A 17,361-nucleotide genomic window follows, 5' to 3' on the forward strand; every position below is an offset into this window, starting at 1 on the left:
TTTTTTCCTTATTCATTTTATTTCTTAATTTCATCCTTCATGTTTTATTTCATTTAATTTTTATACTAGATTTAGTTCTTATTTTTTTATTGTTATTTTTTTTATTTGAGGTGGTCGACAATTTTTCTTCATGATATTTTTTGGTTTACCTTCTTTATGGAGACTCAATCTCATGATTCGGATTACAGACTTCGATGATTAGCCTGATTTGACTCTCTTTTTGGATTTTTTTTAGAATTTTTTTTTCAATTTCATCATTCAATAGTTATTAAACCTTCAACTTCGTGAATTGTTTTTTTTATTTCTATGAGATTATCTTAATCTCATATCTCATGATGCGAGTTAATCGAATTAAATCGGGTTGACTTGGGTATTTTCATGATTTTTCTTAATTGTTTTTTTTTCAATTTCTCCTTTCATCATTTAGTTTGTCTGAGAGTTGACCTTCATTGTTTTATTCAACTTATTTTAGAGGTTATCTTGATCTTACAACTGAGTTGCGAGTTTTACATGTTGACTAGATATGTTTTTTTGTTTTTTTTAAATAATTTTTTAAAATTCCATTTGATTTACTGGTAATTGAGTTTTAAGTTTTTTTTTTGTTTTTTTTTTTAATGAAGTTATCATATTTTCATTTAATTTTTACTTTGTTATGAAATAAGATCATTGAGATCTTTTAAGAATATCTAAAAGATATCTTTTTATAGTATTGACAAGTGCTAACTATTTTTTTATTAGTCAATGTCCTTTTTTTTTGTTTTTTTTTTGTCTTTGGTTTTTTTATAATCATATTATTAAATATCTAAGCTTATTAAACCTTTAGAATTAATGAAATGGGTTTCAAATTTTTCTTACTCTTTTAAAAATATTAACACCATCTAAGTTTTTTTTTTTTTTTTACCTTAAAGAAAAATTTATCTCGATCCTGGTTCAAGTTATAATAATGACTTAGATTTTGGATAGTGACATGTAGATTGTGGATGTAATTTTCTAGAATGACATCTTCATATCCTCAAAATTATATATTGCAACGTTCTGAAAAGTTTTTGATTAATGATCTACTAACATCTCCTCTTTTAATGTCAATTATGTAGAAAAAAGCTTGCAAAAATGAACTAACCACTGTAAACTGTTTATGAAATCTCAACCAAATTCAAATCAATGTTTTAAGACACTGAGACACAAGTATTAACTATAAATCTAAAATGCATAGGGAATTTACTGTACAAAATGCATTGTAAATCCCTTCATGTGAAAATGTGGACAGAATGTTCATAATTCCTTTTTTTTGTTTATTTTTTTTAATTTGACCCTTATTGGACTAGATTATAGGCTAATTTATTGTAGAAGGGTGAGATTGAAAGATAGAGGATCAAAGTGAAAAATACAGAAGGGATGGGTGGCTTTAACAAAGTTTGGGGAAAATATTTATTATAGTCCCTATACTTTTCAAATTATAAATATCAAGTCCTTTTAATTTTTAAAATTGAAGGCCAAAATCAATTTTGGTGTCAGATTTCATATTATTTATTTTTTTATTCTTAATTTGAGAGATGTGAGAGAAAATGACTGGAATCTGACTCTAAAAAGAAAGTTTATGTTGGCACCCATTACATGTTTTTTTACCTTGGAATTGCTTAGAACAATATATCCGAGCTTGGTAAGATTTTTGTTTTCAAGTTGATTTCGGGTCTTGTGATGTTTTTTTTTTCTTTGGTTTTTTAAGGGCATGAATGAGGTTATCAAGTTACCTAGAATGTTTTTATAGGTATTTTGGGTCAAAATTAGTTGAAAAATTAGTTTTCTAGTTAAAAAAACTTATGCCTTGATTTTCCGATCATTATGGTGGTTGGAAACTAGGTAATATCAAACAACGTGTCATCTGCCTCAGCAAACGACATGTTGTCTAACTTATCTTTTTTTTCAAGAAAAATTAAAACGAATGATATATCATCAGCCCCATAAAAAAAATTAAGGGTAAAAGCACGTTGGCTACTCTTACAAGCCTGGGCATGAGCCTTTACTAGATAGGCTAAGCTCACTGGTTTAGCTTGCTAGGCCTAGCAGTGTCTGAGCATTTTTTTATATTTTTTTAATTAATGCTTTTTTATGTGTATTTTTTCAAAATAATTTTTAAACTTATATTTATATTAATACAACTTATCTCTTTTATTTTGTTTATCTAACCTATTTTAAATATAGGTTGTTTTTTAGTTATTTTGTACGCGTTTAATTTTTTGAGAGATCATTTTAATTCATCTATAATTTTATTTTTTATGATATAAATGAAATTTATTTTAAAAAATTAAAAATATTTATTTTCAAATAATTTTTTAATATGTGAAATTTTACATAATGTTTTTTTGTCTAATTATTTTTATTACCATTTAATTAAATAAAAATTTTATTTTTGTGAACAAAAAAAGTTAAACACAACCATAAAACAAGGAAAAATATCTTGGTCCATATCAAACTTTTAATTTTTTAATTTTTATTTTTATTTACCATTAATAATTTTATATTTAATTATTAACAAATATAATTCTCAATTTATTTTATTAAATATATACACAAGTTTTTTGAATTCCACTTGATGTTTTTATATAAAAAAAACATATTGAAATAACCAGGAAAAGAAATCCAACCCGTGACATAGCTTGTTTGATATGTAAACTGGGTACTATAGTCAAAATCAACTAATATTTTACACAATTCGAATTAGGCATAGAAGGCTCTGCACACGAGTTACCTTGCCTTATTTATATATCTAGCTCCTGAAAGAATATATACTCACTTCTCTCCACACAACCTCCTATCGATATAATAACAAATTCTCCCCAAAATTAAGTTCCTATTGGATTCATTTTTCCCGGAGGAACCACTGTCAATAAAGTATTCATCTGTAGGAACATTTTGCAATCCCCTCGACCAGTGTCAGGAAGTTCAATATTTAGTGTTCTTTCTTTCTAGCTTAATGGCCTCGTAGGATATCATCACCTCTTTGAACTTTGCCTCGGCAGCCTCTGCAATAAATCACGAGAAGCAACTTTAAGTTTCACTTCAAAGCAGTGGCATCACAGTACAAGATCACGGTTAGCGATGGAAAACAAAATCCAACCTTTATTATCTTGGTTCTGATCTGGGTGAAACTCCTTTGCCTTGGTCCTGAATGCCGTCTGCATATATATAAAAGAAAAAAGTCCATTTAGAATCGCATGTATCAAAAAAGAGAACAATAATCCCCAGTTATAAGATGAAGCTCTTGATTTGAAAAAAGAGCAGGCAATGAAACCAAGTGGAATTGAGTATTACAGATGCAATCAGCAATAATCAGCCCCTAAGCTTTCAAGTAAGAAGAGAATGTGTAGATAAGACATGAAAGTAGATAAACTAAATAGAGAATCCGGTGCTTAAGTCAGATTAAAGATTTGAACACATGAAGACATGGATGATAACACCATGTACAGAAAGCAGATAAGATATAAATAGCACAATAGTCAACCCCTAACATTTTCCAAGCTTTCAAGTAAGAAGAGAATGTGTAGAAAATACATGAATGTAAACATACTAAATAGAGAATCTGGAGCTTAAGTTAGATTACAGATTTAAACACATGACGGTGTGGATAATACTCTAAATAGAGGATGTAGATAAGATGTGAATGGCACAATAGTTTTTTTTTTTGTTCAGTGGGGGTTTCATGGGACTCGAAATACAAATATCAATTGTCAACTCTGATACACTGGCTAATAATGATTTCAAAGAGATGATATTTATCATGAGTGATACCTTAATCTCAGCTTCAGTATATGGTATTGTTCTGGACCTGTCACAAAAAGTCCAGTGAAAATATGTTAATCCCAACTGTTAATGGTACAGTCCAGATAACTGAGAAAATCTCATGATTAAATAAATTGAGAAGCTTAATTATACTGTATCACATTCCAAAAGCCTCTTAATCATCTAAAAAAGCTATATATCTCAAGAATCAAGACAGCTACACAAGTTGACTGTCTCACAAATAGGTACTAATAGCTCTTGGCATTACCTGTCAAGTCCCAAAACTGAGTAATGATGTGATAATGAATAGCTTCCACTGTCTCTTGAAGTTCTCCTGAAGTTAGTTCTCTGTTCTCTGAAAGACGTATCAGTTTTCCAATACCAATCATCACGCTGAAAATTTTGATGATATGCACCTGGGCCATTTTCCCTCCACTTCTCATGGTCCCTTGTGTATTTGTTCCTTTCACGGTTAAACACACTTTGCATACGTCTTATACGCTCCTGAAAAACAAAAGGACAACATCAATACATCATAATTGCATGCAAATACAATCAAGAAAGGAAACTGCTGGAGAGATCAAAATCAGAGCAGGATAAATGAATTTGACAGCTTCAGAGAAAGACAAAACTAGGCTTATCACTGTGATATGGTGCATACAAAGAAAAGCAACCTACATGATTTATAAACAGAATTGAAGAGGACCCAACAGAAGGAGAGAGTTATACGACAGAATTTCTTAGGTCTAGAGAATTCTTCGAGGTTCTATTGTTATAGAAATACAAAATGGTTAAGATAACTAAGCTAATACAAAGAAGGACCCCTATTATGTTTCTACTATCTGACCCCAATCTTGAGGCATAAAAAAAAAGTTTTGCAGAAATATAGATCAAGTGGATAGGGCAAAGCAGGGAAAGACACCTTTCTGTTCACAATGTAACTCAGATAGAGACAGAGAATTTTAACCAGAAGTAGCCTAACTTGCTAAGAATTTGTAGTTTGTTTTGATGGCTAAGAATCAGCTTATTTAAGCTATTATGCATCCAGACTAGCATTATAGATCTGAATTCAAAAACATATTTCTGAATTCAAACTGCATAAGGAGCAGTACTCCAATTGATCCGTCTTGAAAACCTTGCTTCCTCATGCAATTAAATGACAAGATATGAAGAAAATAAAATAGATTAGTAACATAAAGTTCATGGCAATGTACCAGAACCAGCTTGACAGATAATTGCTATCTACTCTAAGCCCACCTATTACTCTTAGAGCTAGCAACAATCTAGTTTCACAACACAAAGCAGTCAAATACTTGCAGGATAATATGTGAAGGCATATATGAAGAAACCATATAACAAAAAATTGATAAAGTATGTTCCGCGGGGTTCCATAATCTAATAATGTTACTAATATGGCATCCAAAAGGAATGATTCACAAGACCAAAACTCACCACTCTCTCCATTTCCTCTTCATATGCTTCTTGCATTCGACGATTGTAATTCTTGCACGCTTCCTCCTGAAAATATGTCCGAAATGACCTGGCAGATCCAGTTGCTCCTTTCCATGCTGATTGTGACCTGGTTAGCTAATCAGGCACATTTACAGACATGATCAGCTCAGCCATTGGCAAGCATAAACAAGAAAAACATAAAAAGAAAATTCTTTTCTTCTAATTATAATTATAAAATTCACATTCTTTTAGCAGACTAAACACTCAGAACCAGTCACTTCTTATTGTAGACAATATTTTCCTGGAGACTGGGTTTCTAAACAATAAACTTTAGCTAAATTTTCAATGATATATAAAAAAATAGAGATTACTCTTGGGCATTCAATTTGACCAAAATGAGAGCTGAATTTAAGTTAACGATGCAGGAAGGCCGTGCATTTATACTTGCAATAGTCTACCTGAGCATACAACTCATCAATAGTCCACCGCAGCCGTCTGGCCTGCCATGCCAAATCAATCAACTTTCTCAGAATCTAATGAAACAACTTTACGTGTTATCCATTCCTCAATTACTAAGGCAGATTCCAACGTTTTAATTACTAATTACACCAATACATATTGAATGCATTTGCTTATCTACCACAAAATAAATAAATTATCTCCAAGAAATTAAACATAAACATAAACAATAATAGAAGAACAAGATTAAGAAAGAGCACTAACAGCGTAGGTGGTGGCAGTGGCACCAATTAGACCGAACATGACAACTCCCCAGAGACTCATGTCTTCGGATTTTCCTTGGTACGGTGGCGGTCTGTTTGGAGACGGCCACGGATTATCCTTACTCCGATTAATTTCCTCGCCTCCCATTTTATTGTATTGTATTTAAATACAAAAACTAATAAATCCTTCACTGATTTCTATCGATTGGGTTCTACGAAACCCTAGAAGCATATTTTTAGGGTTTCGACTGTCTACTTTCTTGCACTGCCTCTCTCTTCTCTTTTCTTTGATAAATATGTGATTTTTCTTTTTTTGTCTGAATGGAAAGGGAAGAAGGATTGAAATGGATTTCTCGTGTAATACGGAGCTTCTGGTTTATTGAAATTCGGAGCGAGAGAGATGCGTGAGGTGGCAATTGGAGAAGGGTTATCTAAACTGTATTTCGCTCATGCCTTAGTCTTGCATGTACCTGACGAGGTGGGACATTGCACATTTACATTTCAAAGTTTAATAATGAAAAAATTATAATAATTTCATAATTCATGTTATACAAGTATTAAATATATCTTACACTTCTAGTTGCCTTCCTTCTATTCCTGTGTGGTTTGAAAGAATTTTCAAAATAAAAAATAAATTTATACCAATTGATGATAGAGATAACTCACGTTGTTGTGCTGCAGGATGATCTAATTGTTTTCAACATAATTAAAAAAAAACATTCGTGGCAATACAAATGTTCTTAAAAAACAAAAAATAAATTTAAGATTAAATTAATTAACTCAATTAATTTGAATAAACTCAACTAATTAAATAACATGAAGAAAAAAATACAAAAAAGGTAAATAAAGTGAAAGAAAACTGAAAACAAAAAAAGTAAAGAAAACCCAACCCGAGCTTATCTGGGTTAGCATTTCAAATATGATATTTGGTCAGGACACCAGGGTAACCCTACTGAAAATAAATTGAATAAAATTATTAAGCTCAATCACCAAACAACTTAATGCTGAAAGATGAAATTAAAAAAGAAATTAAAAAAAAACAAGGAAAAAAATATTCCTAGTCAAACCAGGTAAACCCGCTAACCTCGTGATCATGGGTATAACATTAAGATAACCCCATAAAAAGAAAACCAAAAAAAAATATGAAGACCAATATTTAATCAATAAAACATTAAATCATGAAATTAAAATAAAAAAATTAGTTTTAAGAAAAAAAATCAAACATTGAAGGATCTTATCTAATAACAAAGAAAAAATTAAATGAGAATGTGATAATCTCATAAAAATTAAAATGAAAAAAATAAGCTCAATTTTCAGCAAATAAAATAATGAAGGACTAAATTGAAGAAATTTTTTTTTTACAAATAGGTCAAAAAAGCAAGACCCGAGTCCACTCGGGTCAGCATGCAAGATAACTGACTTAGTTGTGATACCAAGGTAATCTCATCAAAAAAATTGAATAAAACTATGAAGATTAATTACCAAATAACCCAATGTTGAAGGCGATATAACCCGAATTATTTTAAAAATCAATGCAAAATACAATAGAAAGCAAATAAAAAAATAACAAAGCTCAATCCTCAATTAAATAAACGTTGAATGATGAACCTGAAAAAAAAACTTCAAAAAAGATAAAAAAAAACAAAGCAAACTCAACCAAGTCTTTTAAACCTAGGTCAATCTTCCAAATTCATAACCTGTGAAATCCTAGACTTGGGATCAACTAAGAAGTTCAATTTCCATCTAATTTAATGTTGAATAATGAAATCAGAAAAAAAATCAATTTTAAAAATTTGTCAAATTTTTAAAAAATAACCATTAAAAGAATGGGGATTAAATATGATATTAAAACAAAAACAAAAGAGGATGCAATTGCAAAAAAATAAAATCAATTTTAAAAATTATCTCAAATAAAACAAATAGCAATCAAAATAATAAGGACCAAATCTGATATATAAAAAAAACTAAAGGATGATGAAATTAAAAACAAGTTTCAATTTGATAAATTATTTCATATAAAACAAATAGTAATAAAAAATAAGGATCAAATCTGAAGGTGAAAACAATTGAAAGGTTGCCTGAAATTTTGAAGTGTTAGCATGAGAATCGATGAAGCGAGAGAAAATAAGGGGGGAAAAAATTATCGATGTCAAACCAGATACTCGTTGGATACATGCGCCTCCATATCATGGAGGGGCCACCGGAAGCTTTCAAATATCATTGTGAAATGCGGTGTTTGGTCATTGAACGACGTCGCACGCGCTACCCGAAAGGTATGGACACGTGTCCACGCGTTGATGCATGTAATGCTCGTGTCGGCTACTTTTGTTTTTCAATAATATTTATATTTTCTAAGTTACTAAATTGCCCCTAGCTAAAACTAATAATAACAAAAAAAAAACATAAGGAAAAGACAAAAATGCTCTTGAACGACAACTTTAGTTTTTTTTTAAAGGATAAATTTGTCATTTTGTTGTTTTAAAAAAATAAAAAACAAAAAAACCCTTTATGGAAGCTTAATAATTTTTGTTTTTGTTTTTAAGGGTAATTAAATCATTTCATTGTTTTATGAAAAAAAAAAGACTAAGAAGCCCTTTGATGCCAGTCTATTTTTTTTTATTTATAAGGGTAATTAAGTCTTTTAACTATTCTAAATAAGGAGAAAAGATTGATCTAGATAATGCAAATGAACACTACCGAAAAACAAAATTCCCTTTAATTTGCACTTCCTTGGCATTTTCAATAGAGGGTAAAAACATCATTATACTACACAACAAAATAAGTCTTGGTCCACAATGAAACACCAATGAATTTTAGTTTTTTTTATATGAAATAACATGACAATCACAATTAATATATAAATAAGTAAATACTAAATATTTACTAATTTATACGAGGAAATATTGAACAATTAACTTTTTTTTTTATAAGGAAACTCAATGTCATGAAATTCATAATTATATATTTACGAGGTAACTTAATAATCTGATAGTCAAGTTTAGTACATGTGGGTTTTATAAATGAAAAAAAAAACACATAATTGATTTGATGAAAATACAATTATGAAAAAAATAACTCATTTATTTCTTACTTATAAAACATAAATCATACTCTTGGAGCAACTCAATTACTCAAAAGCTGACCTAATAACTTAAGCATCTGATCCATTAGGTTTAACAGATATTTTATTCACTATCTAATTTGTGAATTTAATGTTTGATAAATAAATTTAAAGTAAAGATAAAGTTTATGAAACAAAAACACTTTGTAAATGAAATTATAAGGATGTTATAATCATGAGATTCCTATTGCATCAAAGTATTGTTTCTAAATATTCTTGGTCAATGCTCTCTTAATAATGGACATTTATTAAAGTTGTTGAGACTAGTACATATTATATTATTTTCTTTATGAAAGAAAGTAGCTGATCTTGTAAGCTAAGATATGAGGGATACTTAGAAATAATATGTAAGTGCTTATCAGATGAGATATACATTGAACTGACTCGCATGAAAATTCTACATGGAGTTATCACTTGTGTTTATGGAAAGACTCACATGATGGTTGTGTAAATGATTCGTATACTTGAGATTACCATGTTATCTTATATAAAGAGTGTTATGTTTTGATCATATTATACGTTATCTTGGTAAATGTAATAAATAAACAGACATTGGATATAACGTAAACCATATAAAGATATTTAAATGATCAAGAGAGGATTCATCACCCTGAGTGAATTAAAAAAAATTCTAAATGTTCTCAAATAGTATTGACTGTTAAATCATTGTACAAGGTGGAATGAGATTTGAAAAGAGTTTCAAATCTTATTCAAATAATCAATCACTATAATGTTGTGAACAAATATGATTTGGCATGGAAAACACACTCCATGCTAAAATGTTTAAATCAGAGCATTATTGATAAAATGGATAATAATTACACTGAGAAACCGGTCACTAAAAAGTTAAGTCAAACCACTTATGACTTTTTTAATATTTAGGGGATCATAACATATTGCTAGACAGTGCACTTAATCTTCAAATATAAATTAATCAATTATTGAATTGATAGTGAATTAAATTATTTAATTTATTTAATTCTATTTATTTAGAATTATAATTTATATTTTGGTCAACAAATTAGAAACTTAATATGTCACACATATTAAAAATTATTAGTCAGGAATTAAAATGGGATAATTAATCAAATGTGATTTGATTGAAAATAATTTTAGAAATTAAGCACTAAAATGTATTTAATTAAGGGATTATAATTCTAGTCCTATAATAATCAAGTAGGGACTTTATTGATTAAATTTATAAAATTATCCTTATATAATATATGAATATTATTTAAGGGGCAAATTGATATTTTTTATTTATTGATAGGGTTTTTAGGATTCCCTATAAATATAAAGTCAGGCCTATTATTTAGGTAGAGAATATTTATGTCAGATAATTTTTACAAAAAAACTACATAAACAAAAAATTAGAGCTAACACTCTAAACTTAGCAAGTCCTTTTCTCCTAAATAAAGATTTAGAAGATTTCTCACTGGTGATTCATGTGGATTACCGTTATAGCCAAAAAATTAGACGACTTGTGATTTGTGATAACCCAGCCTTAAAGCATATATTCAAAGCTGAAAAAAAGTTCAGATCTTTAAGTAATCTTCGCATAAACCCTTAAACAACTCTAGATATGTCTAACGAGATCCTTGGGATTCCCAAATAATTTTAAATTTATTATTTCTGCTGCGTGTATGAATTTTGGGAACCCAATATATACAACGAGGATAAATGAGAGCATCTTAGTCACTTGCAAGAAGTGTTTCAAACTTCAAGGAATCAAGAGTTATATGCTAATTTGAAAAAGTGTGAATTCTTCATTATCAATCTTGTTTTCTTTGGTTTTGTTATTTTCAGTGAAGGAGTGAAGATGGATCCTATGAAGATTGAAGTAGTTCTAAGCTAGCCACTCAAACTCTTTATAATATTCAGAGTTTTCATGGTCTAACATCTTTTTATCGTTGTTTTATAATAATAAAAAAAATAGCATTATTACTGCTTCAATCACTGAATACTTGAAAGGAGATAATTTCAAGTGGATTGATGAGGTAGAGAAGTGTTTGGGACTTATGAAGCAAAAGGTGACTAATGTGCATATTATTTATCTACAAGATTTCTAAAAAGTTTTTGAAGTTAAATGTGATGCATCTAATGTTGACATTGATGTTATTTTTAACTAAAAAAGCAAACCTATTAATTTTTATAGTGAGAAGCTCAATAATTTAGGAAGAAAATATTCAATTTATGATAAGAAGTTAAATGCCATTGTTCGTGCTTTGGACCATTAGTGTCAGTATTTGTGTCTAAAACCATCTGTGTTACTTTTTAATCATGAGGATTTGAAGTTTCTTAATATTCAACAAAAACTTAGTTGAAGATATGCTTATTGGGTTGGATTTCTACAAACTTTTAGTTTCTCTATGAAACACAAATATAGAATTCATAATATTTTTGCTAATGCTTTAAGTCAAAGACATTTGTTATTGACAAATATGCAACTAGAAGTGATAGGTTTTAAAATATTAAAAGATGTTTACAAGCATGATGGTGGCTTTGGAAAGATATGAGTTGAATGTGAAAGTGGTGTTTCCAAGCATTTTGTTGTGTTGAAGGGTTATCTTTTCAAAAGAAACTGCTTGTGTTTTTAAGAAGTTAAAAATGTGTGCTAGTTAATGAATGTCTAGTTTTATGTCGACGTCATTTATTTGGATTTTAATTGAGTTATTTCAATGTTTTGGGTTGTTCCAAGTATATAATGATGATTCAAACTATATATTGGGTCTTTTGGTAAAAATCTGAATTGAAAGTCTTTAACTTGATCTTTTGACAAAAATCTGATTTTTATCTGTATCTTTAAAATGATAAGTTATTCACGTATGTATCTCTTTGATTTTATATCTTGGAGTGGTGTGTGAAAATATTTATTTATGTAAGTAACTTATTACTTTACCGTATCTATTTCATCCCAGTATCAATTTCAAAACAAGTTTAGGCTAATTATAAATTTAAAAAATTTAGTTCGAGTTTCATATGTTATGCTAACGGTAGAAACAAGCCAAATTTAAGTTTTATGAAAATATTGATTTCAACCGGATGACTAACGTTTGTTTTTTCATTTTGAAAGCACTTTAAAAAAATTAATTTTTTTCTTTACTTCAAATTAATTATTTTGGTGTTTTTAGATTATTTTGATATGCTAATGTCAAAAATAATTTTTAAAAAATAAAAAAATATATTTTAATATATTTTTAAATAAAAAATACTTTAAAAAACAACTATTATCATTCTTTCAAACATTCCTTAGACTTAGACGCACTCGACTTTGCTCTTGTGGTACAACACTCCCACTCCCAGTGAGGTACGAAAAGAGTGCAGCTCATTTTGTTCAAAGTACTAGAGTTTTTAAACCCGGCCCGATTCAAGATCCGGGTTTCGGGTTTTAACCAGGTCAATTTCGATTATTTTTAAAAATCAAAACGATGTCGTTTTAGTAAAAAAACAAGTCAACATGTTGCAACCGGGTTTTTTACCGGGTCACCAGGTCATCCCGGGTTTTGACTTTCCCTATTTTTTTTAAACCCGGCTCGGTTCCAAGCCCGGGTCGACCTGCCGAACCGGGCCGAGTTTCAAAACTATGAACAATTGTTTTCAACCTAACAGGGAAAAAGGAGCTACCCACCTCCACTACCGTCAGTCCCAAGTATCTTAACGCCCAACGAGTTATCCTCCTAATAATTAACAGATCAAGTGCTTGAATGATACCCAATTATTTTATCACAAATAGATCCTAGTCTTTTCGAACATTATCGTGATACCAACCGAAACAGATATCAGGCAAATGTATTTTTTTAGCTTCATAAACCTCACAACAGAAAGCCTCGTACATCCTCAAATTCCCAATGAAACAGGCAAAAATCAAAATCACCAACAGAAGTCTCCCTTCTTACCCGGACAATATACATATATCTGTGATTCTAGCACGTAATCTTCTTCCAAAAAATGTGAAGAACGCAGAGTTAGGAGCTTAAACCTATACAAAAAAAGAAACAAGAACTTTCTTCCCTATTTTTGTTTGTTTCAAAACGAGTTCCAGTATGAAAAGTCAAACTTGAACCACTTCAATTCTTTGTTAGAAGGAATCAACGCCTTGTTATCTCTCTTCAGCATTCAGAGCTCCGGTTTCAAACGTGCTGCTGAAAGCATGAGTGTTTCCAGGTCAAGAAAATAGAAACAAAAGTTTGAGTTGAGATTATAAGAAGTACTGCTGATTACCATTCGGTCCTAAATTGTCAATAGCTGAACTGGAATCAAATCCCATTTGGAAATAGCTCTGGAGCTCATTATCTAATACAGCCTACACATGCGGAAACAATTCCAAGAATAAGTTTTTGATGAGCAATTGATTCTGCAGAGCATTTGCAAAGATGCATCACTTACATGAGGTGCTGGAGAAAATTGTGGATTGGAATTTGGAATGACTTGTATGCCGGGTTGAAAAATTCTATGTGAATACGGGTGTGAGCTTATCCCGGGACTGAATCCTAGAATAGCTGCATTGCCACCACGTGAATGAAGGATCTGATGGAAGGGAAACCTATCAGGCTTTATTCAAAGAAACATATACGAAAATTGTCTATAAATTCTTTCACCACATAAACCTTGCTTACATCTTTAGATAGAATCCTCTCAACATCAATTTGCAGTTCCGGATTTACAGTGGCAAGTTTCATTGACAAAAACTGCAATAGCAGGCAAGTATTAGTAACTTGTAGTCATTCGGAAGCACAAATGGCTTCAGTGATATTGAATTCATCACAAAGAACTCTCAGTGCTTATAATTTGCAAATGTGATTCTCGTAGAAAAGAAGCTAAACTTGATTCTCATCCGTTTTATGATAGGAATTACAAACTTAATGCTTGACTTATAAATCACTATCCTTTATGGGTATTATCATCCCATGGACATCAGTTAGACTCCAGAAATAGCAACACTTTTTGCAGACGCTAATGATGATATACTATGAATTTATTCTGCTTCCAATAGTTCACCAGGGTGCTTTGTTGTGTGTGTTTTTTTTCCCTAAAAGTTAGAGCTACAATTCAAACTAGCAAATTTATCATGCGGCTTAGTGAACATTAAGAGTACAGGTTCATATGACAATTTCACAGTCCATAATCTCGATCTTAGAATGGCATACCTCAACTTGCTGTTGCAATGATTGCACATAGTTGATAATCTCATCAAGCATTACTGCCTTTCCAGTAATCTAAAACAATGATCAACACCAAACTAATCAGCATCTGTTTTTTTTCACTCAAATAAATAGTTTCCATTAAGAAGCTATTTAAGTACCTTATTGCATCCTGGGACAAGTTCTTGTAGCATTCTCATCCGCTCGCTGATCTTTTCTCTTCTCACCTGCAAAAAGGCCTCTATGTTCAATATGAAAATGAGCCAGATCATTTTCCCATTGTCAACACATAATAGTGAGAAGGTACCCTCTCTGCAAGGCTGTGACTATTGGTAGCCTGACCCCTTCTGGCTCTCACATGAAAGTAATTCTCTTTAGGAACTTCTCCACTTTGAGTATCGTCTTTAGCTTGTTTAGCTGCCTGTTTGCCCCGCAAATTAGGACCGGGGTTTTGTTCAGTTTTTTGTGTCTTTTCATCCAGTTCTTTTGCAATATCACAACTCTCTCCAGAAAGATCCTTTCGTAACTCTCCTTCAGTATTCTAGATTTAAAGATAAAAGATTCATGAATTCACAAATACGAAACACAAAATTACATTGCTGCAGAATCTTTTAACTTCCTAAAGTATAAGATTAGACCTAATTCAAATTACCTTGTTTGGATCCAAAGGAGAATTAGACTCGGGTACTCGTTTTCTTCTCTTTCCATTTGGTGAAGCTCCTATACTTGTCTCTTCTGATAATTGCTGATCTTCCTGATGTTGAGCATTGTTTGCCTCCTTGTTGTAATTTGGAGGGCACCCAGTATGAGTAATCTGACCACACTCGGTCAGGCCAAGAGAGCCAACCATTTCTGAGAAATTCCCACTTCCAAAGCCAGGAAACTTTGGCACCAGCTCAACAAAGCCTGAACCAGATGGGTAATGAACAAGGTTACTAATACCTGGGTTTTCCATTACAATTGGGAAAGGAGAATTGGAAAACCCACTTTGAGAAACTATTGATGAACCACCAAAATTCCCAGGCTGGCTTAGTGAAACTACTGGATCCCAAGCAGAAACATAGAAGGGGTTTGTGTTCATTCCTGAAGATGGACAATTCATAACACTCTCACCTCTATTTTGATATCCTAAATCATCATTACTATCACCGCTACCATCCATGTTCTGGGATTCAAAAGCTAAACCCCCAAATTCTAAGGAATAGCCTATGTATACGATTGAGGAGAGAACCCAAAGCAACAGTCAGCAAAGACAAGTGCTAAATATAGATATGAAACAGAAGGAACTATAACCTTAAAAGTGAGAAGTGAGTTTGACCAAAATTAGCTGGTGATATCTTGCACGACTCAACAAGGAACAAGTAACCTTGGCAGCTTTATAAAACTGTGATGGTGCTATAAAGTAAAAGAAACCCATCGCAGCAGCATCCCGTAGACACAAAGTGAAAAAGAGAAATCCAATGTATCAGGCATAAAATCTAACCAGCATCAGCTACTTCAATATTTGGAAAACCCTACGATCAAGTCTACTCTAATTTGCAAGAGAAAAATGAAAAATGGTTCCTACAGACAGCAAAGTGAACCTTTCAGAGCATAAAGTAGACACAGACAAACAATGGCATTAGCTAACAAACAGCTCATCAAAAGGAAAGCAGATTCCCTTTTTTCACTTTTTGTTGGACTAGCAAAAATTTCTCACCTTCTCCACTCATTTAAGCACCACCATATTGATCTTATCACCCTTGAATCTCTTCAATTAAGACCAAAATCCAAGAGGATCACCACAAGACTTGTAGCAATGAACGTGGAATTAGAGAAATGGTGTCCGGAGAAATTCCTAAAACGGAAATGACAAGTTCCAAAATTTTAATTGAAGACCAAACAACCCCAAGAACCAAGAAAAGGTACGTTTTCAGGCACCCTTTTGCAATATTCTCAGATGGGTGTCCAAAAAAGCATCAAATTCTACTTGAATTATGCAAGAACTGAAAAGAACCGAGTTTCATTCACAGTCCCCTCAATGGATGGATTGATAGCACCCCCGAAGAGCATCAAATGCTTTCTCAAACAGACAAGAAAAAAACAAATTTCATCAGATCGGCACTTCTACAATCAGTTAAAGAAGCATCAAATTCCAACCTTTTCAACAGACCACGGACAATGTAGAGACCTATGAAGCTAGAGAGACAGGGAGAGTGGAATACAAAAGTAGAGATAGAGAGAGAGTGTCTCTTGGGTTACCTGCTCGAGTTAACAGGTGACATGTATGATTTTAAAAGACAGACTAACTACTACCCAACTGCTTTTGTTGCTAAATTATTATAGAACCTAATCACTTTACTCCTTGTAATTTCTTTTTTTATTGTTATTATTATCTTTAAAAATTATTAAAACCCTGCACAGTGCTTTTCCTTTCTTTTCTTTTTTTTCTTTTAGAAACAAAAAAGAAATAGTAAATATATATTGTCTGAGAAAAGATTGGAAGAGGTTCTTCTCTTCAAGCCCAAGCTTTGCTTGCTTGTTAGATTGCTTCCTTCTTCGACATATACTTTATGTTTTTTTACCGACACATTTGCCAACTATTCTACCAGGCTCTCTTTGCTGTTACACACTCATCTTTCTCAGTGCCAACAAACAAACCTTTCTTTTCTTTTGAGAGTTCTCATTATGCTCCTGAGGTCCATCATTCTCAATGAATGAGCACCACTGCTCTCCATCAACTTGTCTCCAAACCCTCCTCCTTCCCGAGCCCCAATCCATCAAATAAATAAGCTCCAGGAATTTTCAAGCTTGAAATTAATTTTTTATTATATTGATGTTACAAATAAATTTTAAAAAAATAAAAATAATATTTGCTTTCAAATTATGAAATATTTTTTAAAAAACAAAATTAGTAGCTGGTCACAGGCTACAAAAATACCTTAATGTTAAAAAGTAAATTAAAAAAAAAGGTCTCCTTCATGCAAAAGAGGTCCCTTCTATTTGATGGTTGGTTTTTATGTGATTACGACTGTGTGGCTGTGATTACAGAACTCAAAGAGAGTACTCTAAGTGTCAACACAGGGTATGGTGTCTACATTTTTTATTTTTTATTTTATTTAGCTTATGTTAGATTATTAATTAACACCTGCAGCAATCTTTTTCT

At 31.4% G+C, this 17,361-nt stretch overlaps 2 protein-coding genes across 4 annotated transcripts; both read right to left on the bottom strand.

Moving 5' to 3' along the window:
* Positions 1-2,623: 2,623 nt before the first annotated feature.
* LOC7467245 (uncharacterized) lies at positions 2,624-6,416 on the bottom strand. 2 transcript variants are annotated; one of them, XM_024594414.2, is made up of 7 exons: positions 5,956-6,416; positions 5,691-5,732; positions 5,233-5,367; positions 4,049-4,284; positions 3,790-3,826; positions 3,119-3,176; positions 2,624-3,023 (listed from the first exon to the last, which is right to left on the bottom strand). In XM_024594414.2, the coding sequence occupies exons 1-7, from the start codon at positions 6,100-6,102 to the stop codon at positions 2,944-2,946; spliced, it is 735 nt and encodes a 244-aa protein (XP_024450182.1). In that variant the 5' UTR covers positions 6,103-6,416; the 3' UTR covers positions 2,624-2,943. The 2 variants fall into 2 exon arrangements, with proteins under 2 accessions (XP_024450182.1, XP_002302385.1); XM_002302349.4 differs by lacking the exon at positions 5,691-5,732 and having other exon boundaries at positions 5,956-6,414.
* A 6,438-nt stretch (positions 6,417-12,854) lies between these two features.
* Positions 12,855-16,508, bottom strand: LOC7472635 (transcription factor bHLH74). Of its 2 annotated transcripts, none has more exons than XM_024596154.2 (8): positions 14,869-16,508; positions 14,524-14,757; positions 14,378-14,443; positions 14,223-14,291; positions 13,692-13,763; positions 13,462-13,602; positions 13,297-13,378; positions 12,855-13,214 (listed from the first exon to the last, which is right to left on the bottom strand). In XM_024596154.2, the coding sequence occupies exons 1-8, from the start codon at positions 15,376-15,378 to the stop codon at positions 13,192-13,194; spliced, it is 1,197 nt and encodes a 398-aa protein (XP_024451922.1). In that variant the 5' UTR covers positions 15,379-16,508; the 3' UTR covers positions 12,855-13,191. The 2 variants fall into 2 exon arrangements, with proteins under 2 accessions (XP_024451922.1, XP_024451921.1); XM_024596153.2 differs by having other exon boundaries at positions 12,855-13,217; positions 14,869-16,507.
* Positions 16,509-17,361: the final 853 nt, after the last annotated feature.

Source organism: Populus trichocarpa, chromosome 2, assembly GCF_000002775.5.
Source record: "Populus trichocarpa isolate Nisqually-1 chromosome 2, P.trichocarpa_v4.1, whole genome shotgun sequence".
Taxonomy (NCBI): Eukaryota; Viridiplantae; Streptophyta; class Magnoliopsida; order Malpighiales; family Salicaceae; genus Populus; species Populus trichocarpa.